General features: G+C 57.0%; 1 protein-coding gene across 1 annotated transcript; it reads right to left on the reverse strand.

Annotated features, from left to right (window-relative positions):
• Positions 1-6617: 6617 nt before the first annotated feature.
• Positions 6618-17582, reverse strand: CBX6 (chromobox 6). The gene is made up of 5 exons (XM_036078608.2): positions 17392-17582; positions 17168-17211; positions 16936-17001; positions 16718-16784; positions 6618-12339 (listed from the first exon to the last, which is right to left on the reverse strand). Exons 1-5 carry the CDS (start codon positions 17458-17460, stop codon positions 11359-11361), a joined length of 1227 nt encoding a protein of 408 aa, XP_035934501.1. The 5' UTR covers positions 17461-17582; the 3' UTR covers positions 6618-11358.
• Positions 17583-19689: the final 2107 nt, after the last annotated feature.

Here is a 19689-nt window from a genome sequence, read left to right on the forward strand (position 1 = left end):
CTTGGATGAAATCTCAGGCATATCTCATAACTTTTTCAGTTACTCAGGTTTTACATGTTTTTTTAGATATTAAAATCATCTAGTTTAGTAGCAAAGTTTTAAGCTCTGTTCAAGGCTTCTTCTTTCCCTCAAGTCTGCCTTAAACTCAAAGACCTGTATAATGAGGAAGGAGTCACTCTCTCGTTAGGGGTACTTCTGTGGGTTCTTCAGAGACCCCCCCAATCACTAGGGATCTCCCACCTGCAGTTTCTACCTGGGCAAAGCCTCCCCGGGCTGGCTGGGCTTACAGCCCCCTTCAGCACCTGCTTTCCGGGTTCCAACCCAACATGAGTCCTTCTGATAGGATCTCATGCCCCTTCCCTGCTTCCCTCCCCGCCCGCCCCCACCCCTGGCACCAGTCCTCTTGGGGCAGGGTCCTAATTCAAAATGACCTCAAACCAGCCACATTCTTCAAGGTTCCCTCTGGGGCCCTGGGAAACACATTTGCATCCTGGCCCCCAAAGGCTGGAAGTGCAGGCTGTTCCCAAAGCAGCTCAGTCCTTGCCTCGAAGAAGCAAGGAAGCCTAGCCAGGCTTTCCCCTTTGTCACTTACCCTCAGAATTCCAGGGGACACGTGTTATACCCTTGGGTTTTCTGAAGCCCCCCCCTCACTTGGCCTGAGGTTGGGGAGCACTATCAACTGTCTCTAAAGAGAGCCCCCTCTCCTCTCTCCTCCTCCCCCCCCCTCCACTCAGCCACACAGCCTTGGAGGGCTGAGGGACCAGGAGCACTTCTGGCCCAGGCCCTTTGCAAGTCTATGCTTTGGAATGGGGTACTTGGTACCCGTTGCCCTCAGCTCTGGGGGTCTGGACTGGAGCGGGCAGCAGGGCTGAGGGGGAAGGGAGGGATTGGAGTGGGATTTCCATTCAGGGGTCCCTCAGTCACAGATGCTGGTGACAGGCCAGAAAGGGATGAATCAGAGATGAGGCACAGGGTTCAGGCCCCACCGGTGGAAGGCAGTGAGTCAGGCATCCCGTGGGGGCCAATTTGCAGTCTGGAGGCTGGTTTTGAAGACGGGGTTTGAGGGTGTCACATGGGGGTGGAGCAGAGGGGTTGAAAGCATGGACTTTGAAGTTAGGGTGTTTGGGTTTCAATTTCAGCTCCGCACACAGCTTACCAAGGGTACCACCCGGAGCAAGTGACTCAGTCTCTCCCGCCAGTTTCCCTGGCTGCACCACGGGAGCATTAAGCCAGAGTGAAACTCCAGTGTGCAGCTCAAAGCCTGGCTCGTGGGGCCCTCAGCAGGGTTCCCTGGAATCCCACGAGGAAGGGAGTATTATTCTCATCTCCCATTTTACAGATGGGGAAACTGAGGCACGGTGCGCTAAGCAACATGCTGGGGCAGGCGCACACAGTCAGGCAGCCCAGCTCCACCTACTGTGTCCTCACCTACCATGCCACACAGGAGGACGTGGGCACAGTGGGAAGTATGACTGCACGGGTTCAAATCCCACCTCTACCACAGAGGAATTCGTGAGCCGTAACTTCACCTTTCTGGACCACAGTGCCCTCACTTCTATACTGTAGGTACTGTGCTCTCTGGCTTGTGAGGATTTAATTAGTTAATCCTTGTAAAGTCCACTCTGTCTGTGTTAGTTGTCCTTCTTAGAGCAATTCTGGGTTGGAAGGATAATTAGAGGAAACCCCTCTCTTCTGTTTTATAAAAGAGGACGCAGAGGCCCAGAGAGAGTGATTGACGGGCCTGAGATTACACAAAGTGACAGAGCTGGGACTCATCCACTGTTCCTCAACTATCCCGAAGCTCTTACATGGGAGGAGGGCATTGAGAATTGGTGAGCAGAGCCCTGGAGCACCCGGGCCGGAAGTCGGAAGAATGGTCAAGTCTGGACACATAGATCTGGAATGTCTCCTCTTACCCAAGCAGTGCTTGCATGAACACCCTTTCGCACCCATCACCTCAGGCCTCCCAAGGAACCCTGCGAAGTAGGGACTCCCGGCTTCCACGATGGCTGAGGGGCACGAGGGCTGGAGAGAAGTGACCCGACCACCTAAACCCAGACAGGGGTCTCCTTCTGGTGACGGGGGTGTGATAGGCAGGCAGGCGGAGGAGGGATGAGTGTGGGGGAGCAGTTCGGGGCTGATGAGAACAGAAAGCCTCCACCAGGACACTTCGCCATGGACACTGTGTCAAGGGAGGCTGAGAGAAGACGGTCACTTTAATGAGTCCCTGTGGAGGACAGTCTACAATTGCCTTTTCCAAAGTGTGTCCTGTTGCCTTGCTCACAGATGGGACTATCGGAGCCTTCACAGAGAACCCCTAGGGACCTCCAAATCCACCTGAAAAGAGTGAGTTGCTCGTGCTGGGATCTCACACCATGAGATGAGGTGGGCAGAAGGCTGGCGGAGGGGGGGGGGTCCTGTCTTTATGCCACAGCACCAAGAACCCCTGCCATCTGCTTTGTCCCATTTCCATCAGCTCATCGTGGCTCTGCATTGATGTTTCCCTCTGGCTCATAAAGGCTGATCGTTAGCTGCTGTCATTTAAATGGAGGCTCATGTCTTTGTCACACTCTGAGCTCAGCCTTTGGAAGAGACAGAGACGACTTTGGTCTTCTGCTCTAATGAAGGTCATATTCCGTCTAGAGGGACCACGGGGGACCTGTTCCCATCCAGCTTCAACTCCAATTGGCTGTGCACCTCCTGTGTATCTGCCATGTATTCACATTTCCACATTCATCTTGAGTCTCACTGTTCTACGGAGATTTCAGAAGTTTGGGGAGGAGGGAGCAAGACGCCAGGGAACGAGATGTGGATTACCACCCAAGTATATGAGGCTTGGTTTTTCAGTTCTCTTTTAGCTATTGATTTTTCATTTAATTATACATGAACTGTGATGAGTTTCTTGAGATGTATTGGGATTTGCTTTATATCCTGCTGCATGATGTCCGCGGTAGTGTCTGGAAATCTTCAATGTGTGCTTGAAAATGACGTGTCAGGTGCAGGATTCCATACATGCTGTTTGTCATTCTGCTGTGTGTCTTTGTGGCTTTCTTCTTTGTATGTCTTGTAATTTTGGATTGCAAGCTCACGTTAACAAGGGTTTTATCTGTGAGTATCCCCCTGTGGCTTTTATTGCGGGAATGTCCTTCCAGAGAGGCTTGCATTTACTATTGCCACATGCTCTGTGGGTGAAATGCATCCCACATTTGCTTTGTATGTTAATTACCAGATCTAACAGTTCTGGGACCATGTGGGTAATGCAAATTCAAATCTCAAATTTGTGTTAAGGAAGGTCTAGAGTCATAATTTCTCAAGAGAGACTTAATTTTTGTTTTTCCAACCAGAGCCAAATATGAAACGTCTTTAATGACAGGCTTTTGGTTTTTTTGTAACCATTTGCCTTTTCACTGAAGATATGCTATATTCAGGTGTCTTGGTTTCAGATCTCTTTTGGCAAGGGCTCAAGGCCTTGTCTCCCATCCGTATATAGATGTAGAATCCAAGCTCCTTGGTTACCAAGATCAGCAAAGGCCAATACCTCCCCACACCTGTCCCTGTGTCACCCGCAGACCCACCCTGCAGGGCAAAGGATTGGCATCAGCTTATCACTCTGATTTTGGCTTCCTTTTTGTTTATGGTCCATGGGGATTTCTTTACTATCTTGGAAGGTCGCTGGGTATTTAACAGAATGTCTGTTATACTTTAGTATCTCTAGGCATTGTGTAGCATCCCATCAGAAGGTTCCATCCACCATGCCCAAGACCTGGGTTCCACTCCTTGAGCCCGAGTGACTCTGGTAAGCCTCCCCTGACCTCCCCACCACTTGTCTGACTCACTGTCCCCAGCCACCTGCCCCACAACCTCACCCAGATGAAAGGCATGAGATTGTTGGGTGGTGGCAGGCTGGGGCTAGATATCCCAGTGGCCTCTGGAGCAAAGCACTTAAGTCCCTAGTGATCCTTCCAGGGTGTCTGGTGACATCTCAGAGCTGAGGTGCACTTGGGGACAAAGGCTCTTCAACAAAGGGACAGATTTCTCTCGCAGTGCCTGGGTGAGCAGGAAATTGCTGCTCCAAGCCTCACATCTATAGGTCAAAATCCCTCCTGATTCACACCCAAGGTGTCCCAAACTGCATTCACCCTCCTCCCAAGCTGACTCCTCCACCAGGCTCCCCAGCCCGCCTGTGAGTGGCACCAACACCCCCTCCTTTGCTCACCAGATACCCAGGAGGTTTTCAGAGGCTCCCTCTTGCAAGCACTGAAAGCCAGTCACAAAATCTTCAATATTCCAAATCTCTCTCAACTCTGGTCACTTCCTAAAATCCCCACTGCCTCTGCTGTGTCCGGGTCTCATTATTGCTCACCAGGATTATTTCCTCCTCCATCCCTCCTGTGATGAAGAGACACTCAGAGCTCAGAGCGCATGGATGTCTGGAGGGTGGGGCCCCTCACCTGCTGCTTCCCTTGCAACCCCCCTGCACGGATCAGGCGTCCCTGAGCTCTCTGAGCCAGAGCCCTCTTTGAAGTGCGAACTGTCAGAAGCCAGCAGCCTGAACAAAGATGGTGCAGAATGGGCACACAGGCCTGTGATCTGGCTTGAGGGGGGCTTCCCATTTGGATGCAACCATGCTGAGCCCCCCTCTTCACTTCAGGCAGAATTTGATAAGACAGAAAAGCCACTGTACTTACAGCTTTTAAAAAATGATGGCATAATTTTGCAAGCTTATCCTTCTCACCCATCCCAACCCCCATCCTTCCCTTGTCCCAGCCCTGGGCTTCACCCCGTGGCTGACCCGGACCCCTGGCGAGGCCCAGGAATAGGAGGTGAGGATGGGGAGGTCAGGAACCACCTGGCAGATGAAAACCCTGTGACACCAACAGCAACCCTGGAGCATTTCAGACAGGGCATCGTGCCCTCTGAGCTGAGTTTCGTGGTCCTGCCCGGCACTCAAAACAAACCCTCCAATCCTCCTTAAGAAGCAGTTGTGGTCACACTCACTCAGGGGCAACTAATACACAGAGCTCACTGCTTAGTAATGGCATGACTTGTGACAAGGGACAGCAGTGACTCTAAATCTCTGAACGCACCTGCCTCACAAGGGTGTTCCCAATCCCAGAGAGCGTGGGGCTTGGGGGCAAGAGCTGGAGGGCAGCCCCCTCCACCACCGAGAACTATGCCACTTCAGGCAAATGAATGGGTTAACCAAGTCCCCCCCGTGACACAGCTCTTCACTTGAGGCTTCACTGGGCCCCAGGGAGGGGGTGGAGGTGTGGAGGTGGGCAGGGGGAGAGAGGAGGATTTGGCCTGTAGTGGGTGCACTGAGCTCACGGCTGTTTTTTCCGTCAGTATGGGTCAAGGATTTCCGGAGAACAGAACACTGAAACTGGCGAGATGACCAGGGAGGAGGAGGGTGGGGAGGGGTGGCTTGGAGTAGGTGCCATGGAGCAGGGCCAGCCCTGACTTCACAGCAGGACTCACAGCCCTCGCCCACCTTCCCACCTACCTGCCGGGACCAGGGGCAGACAGGGCCACGCTCCCAATTGTCCTGCTGGCCCAGGACCAGTGGGATGAGTTGTCCTGCGGTCCCAGGTCTGCTGCTCAGTTACTCCCCCGCCTCAATGACCCCATCAGTAAGGGGGTGACAACTGGAGGAAAGATGAATGGAGGGCCTAGCGTGTGTCAGGCGCTGGGCTGTGAGCTTAGGGACGTGGAAGGGACAAGGCCCCAGGTAGGTGCCTGGGAGGCGCTGCAGGCTATGGGAGGCCCCTGGAGAGAACTCAAGGAGAGTGGGAGGGGCCGGCACCCTCCGCAGGCTGCCAGGTGGAGGACTTGGGACATGATCCTGAGGTCAGTGGGCTCCCAGGGGGCTTGAGGGGGGGCTCCACCCCCTGTGGCACTGGCGTGTAAGAGGCAGGGGTGGAACAGGCTAGGATGGAGCCTGGCAGACCGGTCAGGACGGGGCGGGGAGGGGGGGGAAGGTGCACGCAGGGTGGGGAGACACCGGGGATTTCATGATCAGGGGTGGGGGTGCTGTGGGAGGATTCGGGGGGACATCTGCTCAAGGTCTGGCAAATGGGTGGCCACCGAAGCACAAAGGCGTGGCTCAAGGGCAGAGCGATGGGGCCCTTGAGGAAGGCATAGGTTTGCCCAGGGCTGCAGCTTTTCAAGCCATGAGGTTACCCTACGTGGGGAGAGGGCTCCTCGTGGCTGCTCATCTATCTAATCAGAGAAGGCGCCCGAGCGCCCAGAGAACAAACGTTTCTCTGCACCAGCCCATTCTCCCAGGCTCTGCGGCGAGAAACTTGTTAGGGACCCAGTCCCCCAAGCCCCCTCCTCTGCAGCTGCTGCCATTCCAAGTGGGGAGCGGGCAGTGGCGCCCCCCCCCCCCGGCGCCCGCCTGCCTGGCAGCACCTCAGTCTTACCTCCGACTCAGCCCACTTACAGGCTGCGAGGTGGGGAGAGGGTGGGAGGTAGCAAGCTTGGAAACGGGCCACAGCTGGAGGGACAGGCCACGCCCCTCCTCACTGCAGCAGGCGAGGCTGGCCCGATGCTTGGAGGGACCACACGCACAGCCCGAAGAAATGAGACTGACACATCCCCACCCTAGGGGCCAGACCTTAGCTTCGGAATGTGACAATTTATTTGGGGGGCAAAAGAGGCTTTTCACTCCCCCTTCCTGGCATTGATACAACATTGAAGAGCAGCAGAACTAAACGTACAAGACGAGAGTAATCGGCACAAACCCCCCTCCCCCGGCCCAGAAACAACCGAATCCAGAACAACAGAACCAAAACCCACACCCGCAACCCCTGGGAGGGGGCAGGTGGCCTGGGGGACCCACCCCCACGCTGGGGCGGCAGCTCCATTCCTGGTCTCCTGCCAACCCAACTCGGTCCCTCTGTCACCACTGGATGCAAAGTTTAGCCAGCTGGGAGCTGGATGGTTGAGCCACAGACAAAGGCAACAACACTTCATTTTTAAAATGAGAAAAGAGAAAAAAGAGACAGCGCCCCTCCCCAAATATAGAGCTATATACGTATATTTTATATATATAGAATTCATTCGTGCACAATTCATTAAATGAGCTTTTCAAAAATTAAAAAAATTATAAGATACATTTCTTTAGGCCTTTGTGTTTTTAAATTAAAACAAACAAAAAGTGTCCATCTGCACTCCGCCCAACAGCGGGGGCAGGCCCCAGAACTCTTGGTTCCTTCTACCCTGGCCTCTTGCAAGGAGTCCCGTTAGACCATCAGCCCTGTTTGCCTAGCTGAAGCTCTGCATACAGTAGGCACTCACTCACTGCTGGAGTGGGTTATCGACTCCTTCAAGGCGAGGTAGGGGGACCCCACAGGCCTGGGGTGTGGGGTCCTCAGTCCCCACTCAGCCTGTCCCCCTATTTCGGCATCTTGGTGACTGTCAGCAAGATGGAGTCAGGCTAGGGAGACCCTCTCCTGGAGTGTTAGCCCCTAAACTCCTTTCTGAATCTGAGAGGAGATGCAGACTGAGAAAAACGAAAACCTTTAAACACTCTCCTTTTCTTTTTAAAAGTGATTCCTTAAACCATACAAGCCCCCGAGAGGCTGCCTTGGGCTAGTGCATGGGAGCCCGAAAGCGGAACTGACCGTGTGGGGCTCCACTGTCCGGCGTGGGCCAAGTGCAAAAACAAAACAAAAACAAAACAAAAACAAAAACCAAAAAGACCAAAAAACCCAACCCAACCCAACCAACCAATAAAACCCCAAAAGTTAGGAATGGTGGTGCGTCCACTTGGGCCCCATGGAGGCTAAAAGGGCTGGTCATGGCCCAGTACCCCCGACCTGTTTCCTCCGTCTGGGCTGACCCCTCACCCAGGACTGCCTGGCAAAGGGGTGGAGGGGGCACCTGCCAGCTCTGCAGTGGCTTCAGCCTCCGCTCCCCCACCCCCTTTGAAGGGGCTTTTCCCAAAATGCCAGAGCAGCTGGGCTCTTCACCCCAGCGAAGCAGCTTTGCCTCCCAGAGCCCCAGTTTCCTGGTCTTTTCAATGGGGTGATCCCTCCTACTCTGCCCACCTCTCACTGAGGTTGGACCTCAATCATCACTTCTTTCCAGAGCAGGGGAAGGATGGTGTTCATTTTGCCCCAGACCCCTTTGCAAGGCAAGAATGAGAGGGGGCTGTGGGAGGCTAGAGGTCCCAGCGCCAGCGACCTCCACCAGCACTGAATCCTCAGCAGCTGTCTGGACACCAGCAGTGCTTTATGAAGAGGCCTTGAGCCCAATACACCCATTTCACAGAAGGGCACACTGACGGTCAGAGAGGGGAATGAGACAGGGAGGTGTCCCAACTTCCCATCTCAAACTGGACATCAGACCTCACCTGCTTCCTATGGCACATGGGTGGGGAAGGGGTGACATTAAGGGGAGAGGACCAATGCCCCAACCGATATTGAATATGGGAGATTGGGCTTTGGGGGTATTTCACATATAAAAGTAAAGCAAACCAGAATGCAACTCTGCTTGGTAATTAGGCAAACGGAAAAGCAGCAAGGGGAGAGGAAGGGCCCAGAGGAGGCTGATTCGTGCAAGTGTGTGTGGGGGGATTATGGGTCCCCGCTCAGAGCCACCCTGGGAGAGAGGTAAGGAAAGCTCCACCTGCTCTTGACCCTGTGCCCACCTGGGCCTCCCAGGGGAGGCGCCCACCTCGAAGCAGTGTGCATGTGTGCCCCCGCGTGTGCTGAGATGGGGTGGGGCCGCACGGCTGAGGGTCAGGGGCAGCAACCCACCTGTGGAAAGAGAAGGGCTAGGCATTCTCTTCTCCCCACGGGCACCCCCAATCCCTTAGGGTCACCACCTAAGATTCTCCCAGAACCTACAGCTCCTGCCTTTCTGAGGCCTGTATCCCCTACCTGGACAGGGAAGCTCAGGGGTGTCACGGTCTTCGGGGTGACAGGGAGGGAGGGACCAGATGACCGGACAAGCTGGCAAATGAGTGGAAGAGAGCGAGAAACCCAACTGTATCTACTCACCAGCTTTCCTGGACAAAGTGACCAAGGATGCAACAGTGGGACTCCCGCTCACCCCCCCCCCACTCCCCCCAAATCTCAGCTCCATTCGCCTGGCCCCTGCAGCTCTGGCTAGTTCCCTTGGGACCAGCGGTCATCCTTCCCTTTGAAGGAGGGTAGGCGTGGGGGCTGGGCCCAGGACAGGAGGGAGGCCGCCCCCTGCCTCAGGCCAAGGAGAGAGAGCAGTCGGCCAGACCCCAGGGACCCCACCAGCCGGGCCTAGGCCTCCATCCCCGTTCCTAACATCGCCACCTTACCTGTGCAATCACTGCGGTACTAGTTTTTCTTTAAATATCTCTTTCTCTCCCCCCCACTCCCACCCCGACCCCATAGGAATCCCACAATATTTTTTTCTATTTCTTTTTTTTTTCCTCTTTTTTTGTTTTTTGTTTTTTTGCAAAACTAATTCTTTCACTTTCCTGTCATAAAATCACCTCTGAAAACACAACTTCTTTACAAAAAAAGTCACGAATGACACGGACTCTCAGGAAAACACATTTCTATGGTCTCTGGAAAACACCTGTAACTGGCACCCAGGTGGTCACTCACCTGGGGTGAGGGGTCGGGGGGAAATCCCCTCTAAGGACAGAGGAGAAATACCAGCCCTTATTTGGGGGGGAAGCCAATTGGCACTTGGACGGCCACAGAGCCAACACAAAGGGCAGGCTGGGGAGGGGTCTAGGAGTGCCAGCCCCCCAAACCCTGTGAGGGCCCTTGTTCTACATCCGGGGGTGCGGAGGGCCAGGGGCCACCCTGGCAGGGAGATCTGGAAGAGCGAGTCCTCCCATACTTCCGACAAAGGCATCTGTTACCTAACGGGATTCCCTTTCTGCCTCCTCCTCCCTTCCGCCATCACCGCACACGCCCGGAAGCTCCCTCGAGCCCCGCTCAGGACCACACCGCCCAGGCCAGACTGAGACCCAGGGCTGGCCGGGCGGGCGGCCCCCACAGCGCCCCAGTCCCGCATGCCCTCCCTCTCCTGGGGAGCACAAGCCCCCTCTTTGGTCACCCCCTTTGGCCTGCCCGCCCTCCCAGGGCCCGGCCTGAAGCAGGGGTCCTGGTCTCTGCCACCGGCATGGACACCCTAGCTCCCTGGCAAGAGAGAGAAGGAAAGCTGCCCTGGGCTCTGGAGCCTCCGGCTGCTTCGAGCAGACTGCGCGGTGAGAGAAGCCTCAGCGATCAGAAGCGAAGAGGGGGGGAGAGGCTGGAGCCCCCCCCGGGAGTGTTTTCCAGGCTTCCTCCTTCCCCCAGACGCAGGGGAGGAAGGAAGGGCAAGGCCGGGGTGGGGCCTCCCGTCTCCACCTCAGTCCCCGCCGGGCCATGTCCGCAGCAAAGGCCTGGCTGGTTGAGCGGACCGCCCGGGACAGGACGGCGTGGGGGCGCGCACCCCAGCACTGCGGGGCTGGGGGCTCCACAGCAAACTCCTCGGACCCGCGCCAGGTCCGGGCAAGGGAAGGTCGGGCCTTGGACAACCCCATTCTGAGGAACCCTCAACAGAGCCGCCTGGAAAGCCCGCGCCCCGTGCACATCCGGGCACACGCACAAACACGCCGTGGGGCGGCAGGTGCGCACGCCAGCTGGAAGTTTCCACAGCAGGTTCTTGTAGCACCTTTGGTCGAGAACTGAAGGGCCCTGCCGGCCCCTCCCACCTCTGAGATGGGGTTGAGGAGGGAGCCGGGGCGGGGTGGAGCCTAAGGGGACCTGCTTGGGTCAGGTGCTGAAGTTTGCGGGAAGAGCCAGGCCTCTGGCCCCGCTCCTGCCACCCTCCCTGACGTGGAGGGAGGGGCCGCGGCCGGCCTCACCTCAACCTCTGACTGGGCTTTGTCATCCCTGGCCCTCCTGCCCAGGCGTCCGGGTGGGGGAGGAAAGGGGCAGCGCGCCCGCCGGGAGGGGGTCTCCTAAGGGGCCCACAGCTGCCCGGTTAGCACCGAGAAATCAGATGCTGTGTGCGAGAGCTGGAAGCAAGCTGGGGAGAGACAGAGTGGGATGCGGAGGAGGCAGCTGAACCCAAGGTTCGGGGGCTCCCGGGGAGCCACCCAGCAGGCCCCACCATACACGGGCAGGGAGGGTGCCAAGGGGCAAGAGGGAAGACTTGCAAGTGCCCTCGCCCCACCCCAGCCCTAACCCGTTCCAGGACTGCTGCTCCCACTGGGCTTTGGGGGGCTCCAACTGCCCAGCCCCATCCCGGGGGGCAACACCGAGCCATCTGAAACAAGCAAAGCACGGCAGAGGTGTCTGAGGGCAGGGGCGGGTGCGGGAGCAAAAGTAGGACTTTGGGCAGGAGGGCCCCCCCAAGCCCCCCCTCCTTGGAGCCCCCTCACTTGCTCACCCCACTGCTGCCACCACCCCCAGTGGCACCTGCTACCCCAGCAGCCACCTTCTCGAAATCCTCAGGGTTGCAGAATTCCTTGATAGTGACTGTCAGAAGGTTGCTGGTGACGTCGGTGACCACCACGTTGGAGCAGGGTGACATCTCAGGGCGCCAGTCCCCAGCTTCAGGCTCGGGGGCTGTGGGCAGCGCCGGGCCCACGGCAGCAGGGACGTCGGGGGGCACCCGCTTGCTGGCGGCCGCGGCCTCGGGAGGGATGGACAGGTCAAGCACTTCGGGCTCACGCCAGTCGGGAGCAGCTGGGCTCAGGGTCTCAGGGAGCAGCTTGGGGGGCGCGTCATCAGGATCGGAGGAGGACTGCGGTGCTGGGGAGGGACAGCCGGAGGAGCTGGAGCTGCGGGCGTCGTAGGGGGCAGTGGGGGCGGCCAGGAGCAGCCCGGGGCCCGGGGAGGCCGCAGCGTCGGCCTTGCCCACTGGCTGCGGAGGCAGAGGGCCGGGCGGGGGCTTATTGTACAGCGCGAAGGTGCCGAACTTCATGTGGCGGATCTGGGTGCGCAGGATGCTCTCACTGAACTTCTTGCTCTTGCCGATGACGCGGTTCCTCGAGGGGACTTTGGGGCGAGCGAGGGCTCCGGCCCCCTGCCCGGTGCCACCTCCGCCCGTGCCCTTGTCGATCACCTTCAGGTTGAGGATGATGCGGTTTCGCTTGGGCTCCCGAGGCTTTACCTTGCGATTGATGATGCGCACCGTCTCAGAGAAAGGTGAGATGGGGGGGCGCAGGCCAGGGCTGCCACCCTGGGGGTCAGGGCGGGGCAGGGGGCGGCGGGACATGCGGTGGCAGCGGCGGATGTCCTTCTTGAGCCGGTGCACGGCCGCGCTGGAGTGCAGCTTGGGTGAAGAGGCGCTGGCGCTCGGCTTGACAGAGAAGTGCACATCGCTGATGCGGAGGGCCTCAGCCTGGGCCCGCGCCTGAGGGGTGGAGGGAGGGGGTGAGCGGAGGCTCAGCTTCCTGCTGACCTCCTCCGGATGCCCCTGCGCCACCCACCCACAAGTCCTGTCTCATTAAACCATCCTGAGAGCATCTCGGAGAATCCGCTGTGCTCCCAACCCCGTCTTAAGAGATAAAAGGAAATGGGTTCAGACAGGTGAAGCGAAGCGCCCAAGCGGGACTCTAAGACCCGCTACTTTTGATGGCCGTGGGCCCCTGGGACAGATGGCAGCTATCCTGGCTGACAACGAGAAGCGTCAGCAATGAGGACACTGCATGGAAGGAACGACTCTTTGCTCAGAAGCCCCTGACCAACTCTGCTCTGTGAAGGATCCCAGCCTAGCCTGGCACTCCTCCACGGACCAATTCTTGGTGACAGAAGGAAGAGGGAGGCCCCTCCCTGCTCCACCCCACACCCCAGCGCCATTGACCTACTTGCAGAGTCTCAAAGGCTCTGCGCTCTCTGCTTTTGAACAGGCTGCACCTCCAGCTTGGATTTGCCTCCCTGGCTGGTCGGCACCTCTGGCCAAGACAGCCCCTTGGCCCTCTCAGCCCCTCCTGTACGCTCCCGGCCCCCTCCACTTCCCCTCTTGGGTCTGATTCACGTCTGCCCAGGATCTGGCTCAAGGCCTGGGGCTGAGCAAATCAGTGCCAACAGATTCCAAAGCCAACACCTAAAGCCTAGGTTGGAATCCACCCCAGTGAGACAAGGGTCTGGTGGGGATGGACCAACTTCATATCCATGCTGGGATGGCCTGGGTGGGGGGAGGGCAGGATAGTTGAGCAGGCCTGTGGGCAGCCAGGGAACCTGTCCCAGGCTCCTGGGCTCAGCTGCGCTCCCAGGTGTGACATCGGAAAACCCCCCGGTGTTCAGGGCAGGGGACTCACAAGGCCATATAAACCGTCCTCCATGGCCAGTCCTTCCTTCACTAACAAAATACTAGAGTCACAAGCCAACCACTTGGAGCTACGACTCCAAACACACACAGCCTCCCCGCCAGGGGCTGCCCTCCCTGGGAAAGACGAGGCGGGCAGTGAGGATGTTGGGTGATTCAATGTAATAAAGGACGGATAGGGCCTAGCGGAGCACAGCTTAGGGGCACAGGCCTACCCTGGAGGATGAAGCCTTAGTAGGAGGGAGGCCTGGTCCTCTCCGAGCCAGTAGTGCTTGAGGCAGCCACAGAGGCTCTGGTGGCCTGCCTCAGGGGCGCCGCTAAGACCAGCGGGGGAGGCAGAGAGCCCAGCGGTGAGAGGATGCGGTGGTCAAGGGACTAAAAGCAATGGTTGATCGGGCATCTACACACATCCTCGCTCCTGGTGGGGGAGACTCGCCAGGCGCTGTCTACCTCAATCCGGATGAGACAGTGGTGGCCAAGGGGGAGGGCACACTCCCACGGTCAGTCTGTGAGGTCCCCGAGAGTGGGATCTGTGGTTTGGGGTCTCCCCACGTCCCCCCCGCCCCCCAGCACTAGATGCTTAACCAGTCCCTGAGAGGTGGCCTGTGTGCCCCTCAGACAAAACTAGATTATATCTGAGCACAATCCCCTGAAGCGGTGTCGGTGGACTTATTTGCTGAATTAGGGAGGAGGTCTTTAGAAGGTGGTGGAAACACGCTTTTAACGCTAAGTGGCCCCCCTGGCCCCGCTGGGAGGGGGTCTCCTGGGGCTGCGTGGCCAACAATCCGTTTGAGCACTAGGTGGCAGCACCCCCACGTGCCCCATGCCAGGGCTGCCCACTCCTCCTGGGCACCGGCCAGCGGAGCCAGGGCCCCGTTCCCTCACATCCCTTCTCAAACAAAGGCAGGAGACAGCCAGCCTTCCTCGGCATGGCAAGCAGGGCCTTTGGCAGGTTCATCCCCAAGGGAGCTTAGGGGAATCTCCACTCTTTCTGACTCGCCCCCCCTCCAGGGTGTTAGTGTTCATGCCATCAGCATGTCGCCTGAGCTCCCAGACCTCTGTCGTCATGGCTCTGCCCAAGTCCAGGGGTGAAGGACCCTGAGGCGTGGCAAAAGTGGGTATAAACCTCAGACCTGGGACAAAACTCTAGCTCGGTGGGCCATATATACCATCAGATAATATATGCTACCTGCTCAGCCCAGCGCCAGGCACACAGCAAGTACTCGAGAGAGACTAGATTTCTCTCTCCATGGGCGTGAGGGACAGGGCGCTGGTGAGCAATAATCTTTTACTAACGCACAGTTTCCAAACTTTTTATGAGAAACATTTCTTACTTCATAGCTTCTAAATATACATAATTTTTTTTTTTTTTTAAAGACTGGTTTACCCTTCCTCCTCCTCTCCCCTCCGCAGGCTGAGAATTCTGTGAAGGTGGGACCCGGGTCAGCCTGTGAATTAAATAGCCAACCACAGCCAGCGTGTTTACTGCACTCTGACGCGGTGAGAGGCACGGCTCTGAGGGGCTGGCGTGTACCACAGACAAGAGCACAGAAGATCAAACACCTGGATTCTACAGCTGACTCTCTGTGACCAGGGGCCAGTTCCACAACCTCCCTGGCCTCCGTTTTTCTAGGTGTAAAATGGGGCTAAATCACAACCTACCTCATGGGCTCCTGTTTCCCTTCAGAACAGTTCCGGGCAGAAAGTAAGGGCCGAGAATAATTGGTTTACTACATACACCGCCTCAGTGACTCAGAGCCATGGGCTCAGACCCAGCTGGTCTCCACCACCCCTGGCAAACATCCACATCACTCTCGTAAGGCTCAGGTCCTCTCAGCTGCCTCTCCACCCCCTGCCCCACCACCTCTGCAGCCTTCATCGTTTCCTGGGTGTGTCCACCTTGTCCCCTCAACCGGATGTATGTACTGTCTGAGGGACAGGGTGAGGAGAAGGAGCCAGAATGAAGCCAGGAAGCTGGGTGGTGGGACCTCACGTTAAGTCACCTCCCCTCTCTGGGCCTTGATTTTTTCATCTGGGTAATGGGAATAATACTCCTTCATAGGGTTGTTGAGAGGATTAAAGGAGATAATCCACGTGAGGGCTCAGCACTGTGTTAGGCCCAGAGCCAGCTCAGAAGTTAGAGCCATCAAGGGAAAAAAAAAAAAGGCATTTCGTGAATCCAAGCTCACGGTCATTACTCACTTGACCGCTAGAGGGTGCTCCAGCTGCGCTGAGAGGCTGTCACACTGCCCACCCGCCCTCCAGCTGCTCCGCCCCACCCCTCCTCCTAAGAAGCATCAAGGGTTAAGGGTGCTCCTCCATGGATCCCCTAACGTGTGGCGGTTGGGAACAGGAGTCACGGAAATACGTAATTCTGGAAACCAACGGTTCTTTCACGTCGGCTTTAAGTGAAAGACTTTTTGGGGTGGGGGTGGGGCTGGAGAGGCCCGGCCCACCCCACCCTCACCGGGCTTTGAGCCTTTTGCAAAAACCGGAGATGCTGAGGCTGTGCATTCTGCACAGTCTCTTCCCTGGCCTTCCCGTGCCATTTGCCACCAAGTCACAGGCTGCCAGGGTGGGAAGGGGCCCCAAGGCAACTTCAGCACTATTGGGCCAACGGTGGTGTCCCACGGAGGCCCGCCTGCAGTCTTGCCTGTCTCCTAGGGTCATCTCACCTTCCCTCTCCGACTCTGTTCTTTCTCACTAAGAAAAATTAACCCCCCAAAACCTCTAAGATGGCTTCCTCTGGGGCTAGGTCTCCCTCCCTTGCCAAGGCTAATGTGTTTATGCTTCCACTCCCCCACACCCCATTCTCATTAGAACCTCCAGAAACAGCCAGGGGTGGGGGGAAGCCAGAGGCCCAGGCCAGGTGATAAACTCAAAGTGAAGTGATCTAAGGTCAAATTCAAGTTGCATTCCCCAGTGAGGAGGGGAGGCATGCAGAACAAATCCTAACAGAGAGAAGGAAGCTGGGGGTGGGGAGGCAGGTGGCCCCCAAATGCTTCTCCTGTTCCCAGCTGTGAGGAAAACCACATTTACTCTCCCCATGGATTCTAATTCCAGGCAGAGCCCTACCAGCTCAAGGCTGGGGGAGATGAGGGTTTCTCCTCATCCGATGTGCAGAAGTAACCTCCCTGCCACCCCCTCAGGTGGACAGCCCCCACCTGCCTCATCCACCCCCATGCTGGAGCCCGGCTGGCCTGCCCAGACCCTGGTTTTGTCAGCGAGGATTATCCTCCTCCCTCACTCCCCACTCCCAGGCCCCTCTTGCTGAAGCTGGAGCTGGCCAGGGCCGGCTGCCAGGGGCTCGGTCGGGGGCTCACAACCACCCCCTGCCCAGCTGGGGCCCCTCTGGAAAGGTCCGCCTGCCTGGGCAGCCGAGGATCTGTCCCTCCCTTGCAGGCCCCGTGCTGCGCCAGGGCTAGGGGCCCGAGACGGGGCTGCTGGGGCTGGGCCAGGTTACCTTCAGGAGGAAAGTTTTGGGTTTGGGTCCCCTCTTCTTGGGCCCATACAGCTCACGCTCCCTCTCCCTGCGGCCGAGAAACGCCAAAGGTTAAAAAGAGCCCCTTCCAGGGCCCCACTCCGCGCTGCCCTCCCCGGCTCTCCCGCTTCCCCCGCTTCCCCGCGCGGCGCCCCAGCCGAGCCTTGGCCCCGCCGCCCCTGCCAGCTCCCCAAACTCACTTCTGCTCGAAGGCTGCAATGAGCCGCGAGTCCAGGATGTTCTCCTCGGGCTCCCAAGTGCTGTACCTGCCGAGTCACACATGCACAAAATAAAAATGAAAACCTAACAGGCAGAGGCACATGCGAGGCACCGAACGTGCACGCTCCCCCCCCACCACCACCAAGGGAAAAAAAGGCCCCGGTGTCCGCTGCCTCCCCTCCCCCCTCGCCCCTGGACCCCACCGGCACTTACTTGATGGCCCACCCCTTCCATTTCACCAGGTACTCGATGCGTCCCTGAAAAACAGAGAAGAAAAAAAGGGGAGAGTGGGGGTGGGGAGGATGCGGGGACGCGAGGAGGCGGCGGCGCGGGGGTGGACGAGAGAGCCCGTGTTAGCGGGACCGCTTCGCCCTGATGGGCCGCGGACCCGGACACCGGCTCCGGGGCAAGACGTCCCGCCTCGGGAGGCGGCTCACCTTTCGGATCCGCCGTTTGATGATGGATTCGGCCGCGAAGACCCGCTCGCCCACTGCAGACAGCTCCATCTTGCTCAGCGGCACCCACAGCCCATAATACTCCCTGCTCCCGCGACCGGTGCTGCACCGCTCGCGCACGCGCCGCAGCGCACAGGCCCCGGCGGGCGGGCGCGCGGCGGGGCGCGCGCTCGTGTTCCAGCTGCGGGCCGTCACGTGACCCCTCGGGGCAGGCGCGCCGTTGCCAGGACCACCCCCTCCCCCGGGGCGGTTGCTAGGGAAAGTGAGCGCTCGCGGGGCGGGGGCGCGCGCTGGCTCTTAAAGGGGCCTCGCCTGGCGGCGGGAGTCCGGGCCCGGAGCCGGGTGGATGCTTGGCTTGCGGGAAGCCTGGTCGGGCGCAGTGCAGTCTAACAAACAGTTTCTTACTCCCTTTTCCATCTTCCCGGCCCCCGATAGCTGACAACCTCTCCCTCCTTTTAACACCTCCCCCTTGCAAGTCTCCCTAGGCCCCAGCAGGGGAAAGACGATGGAGTCTCTGCAGCTGCTGCGCATCCTCCCAGCAGAAGTTTGCAAACAGTTAAATATGATACAGCAGAAATGCATTTGCTGTTGCCTTGCCAGGCCCTGCGGGAATTTCTTTAAAACATTGCCCTCCCCCTCCCCAATCCATTATTTATGTATTCGTGGGAGTGTGGTTTTGTAACCAGTTCAGATGAATTAAAACAAAAACTCCACCGCAGGGAGAGGGGTGGGGGCGGTGTATTGGGGTGGAGGAAGGCCGGGAGGATCCTGTGCATCTGTTCTTTGGCGGGCTGGGGTCTTGGGCGGCACCTGCCTTCACCCTGGAGGCGGGTTGAAGATCGCAGCCAGGACTATGCGGCGGCGAGAGGAGGGACAGAGAGGCTGTGGGGTGAGATGGGTTCCTGGCACCCCAGATTAGGCCCGAGTGGGTCATCCTTGGGTCATTTGGCAGACACCACCCACATGACCTTGTCTATATGTTTTCTGATTCCCAGGCCCCCTGGCCTCGGCAAGCTTCGGCTGCGTGCAGTTCCTTTAGTGGTTCCGCCATTGCTCACAGGGAGACCAGCCCCCAGCTTCGGGTGTGAGGAGACACTGGGAGACCTGGCTGTCCCGGAATGGACACAAAATAGCCCCGCCACACAAAACGCTCCATTTCTTTTCCTTTGAATTATTTAAACTTTATTCTTTATTACCCCAACGGTCTTGTTCTTTGTAAATTAAAAAAACAAAACAAAACCCGACTGTCCATAATCTCCATCAAATCATTGTTAATATCTTCATGAATCCTCTTCCAGCCTGTTCTCCGTCTATACAAACACATGTATGTATGCGTATGTATACATTGTATATACATAGTATATATATTTTTTATTTCTTTTTAACAAAATGGAATCTTATGAATCACACCGTCTGGGTTCTGCTTTTCTCCCTTAATGAAAAAAAGCAAACCTCTCTTGGTGTCATTAATTGGAAATTTTGCCACCATTTTCGTGGCTGTGGTGGGGCTGAGATGGAGGTGGAGAGGAATGGGGATGTGGTGAGGATCAGGGTCGTCTCTTGCTTTCATCACTTGTTTATTAGAAAAGAGGATTTTTACATTTCTGTACCGTAATACCAATTCTTGTGGTTTCAAATCGACTGCATCAAAATTGCTGCTTCTCATCTCTGCATTTATGCAGATTTGTCCAATTATCATCTTGGGAGAAATCCCCCTCACCTTCCTTAAAATCAACATGCTCTTGAAAAATAGCTATTTGCTGGCCAGCCCAAAGTGGGCTTTGGTCTAAGAATAGAGCTGCCTTCCTGGGGACGATCAGGGTGAATGGGCAGATGAGCTGTGTGTGTGTGTGTGTGTGTGTGCGCGCGCGCGCGCGCGCGCGCGCGCGTTCAGGCTGAGAGAGGTAGCAGTCAGATAAAATGGGTAAACATTAAATCCATGTGTTAGTTCACTCAGCAGCCTTTGTGACCCTTTTTAAGGTTTTGTGTTAAGCCACCTAAACAAAGGTGGCCCAGGCTTGAGGAACTCTCAGGTGAGAGAGGCACCTGCCATATAGTGTGACTAGTGCTAGAATAAACATGTGGTAATTTCCTATGGCTGCTGTAACAAATTACCACACACTTAATAGCTTTAAGTAGCACAGACTTATTATCTTAAAGTTCTGGAGGTCAGAAATCTCAAATCAGCGTCGCTGAGCTATAGTCAAGATATCCCCAGGGCTGGTTCCTTCTGGAGGCTCTAGAAGAGAATCCATTCCTTGCCTCTTCCAGCTTCTAGAA

The sequence above is a fragment of the Halichoerus grypus genome, chromosome 6 (assembly GCF_964656455.1).
Source record: "Halichoerus grypus chromosome 6, mHalGry1.hap1.1, whole genome shotgun sequence".
Lineage (NCBI taxonomy): Eukaryota > Metazoa > Chordata > Mammalia > Carnivora > Phocidae > Halichoerus > Halichoerus grypus.

Excerpts from the sequence above, each read along its gene's own strand:
- CBX6 (XM_036078608.2), bottom strand. The coding sequence starts at position 17,460 with ATGGAGCTGTCTGCAGTGGGCGAGCGGGTCTTCGCGGCCGAATCCATC. Across the intron at positions 17,212-17,391 it reads TCAAACGGCGGATCCGAAAG|GGACGCATCGAGTACCTGGT; the intron begins GTGAGCCGCCTC and ends TCTGTTTTTCAG. Across the intron at positions 12,340-16,717 it reads CCAAAACTTTCCTCCTGAAG|GCGCGGGCCCAGGCTGAGGC; the intron begins GTAACCTGGCCC and ends TCCACCCCTCAG.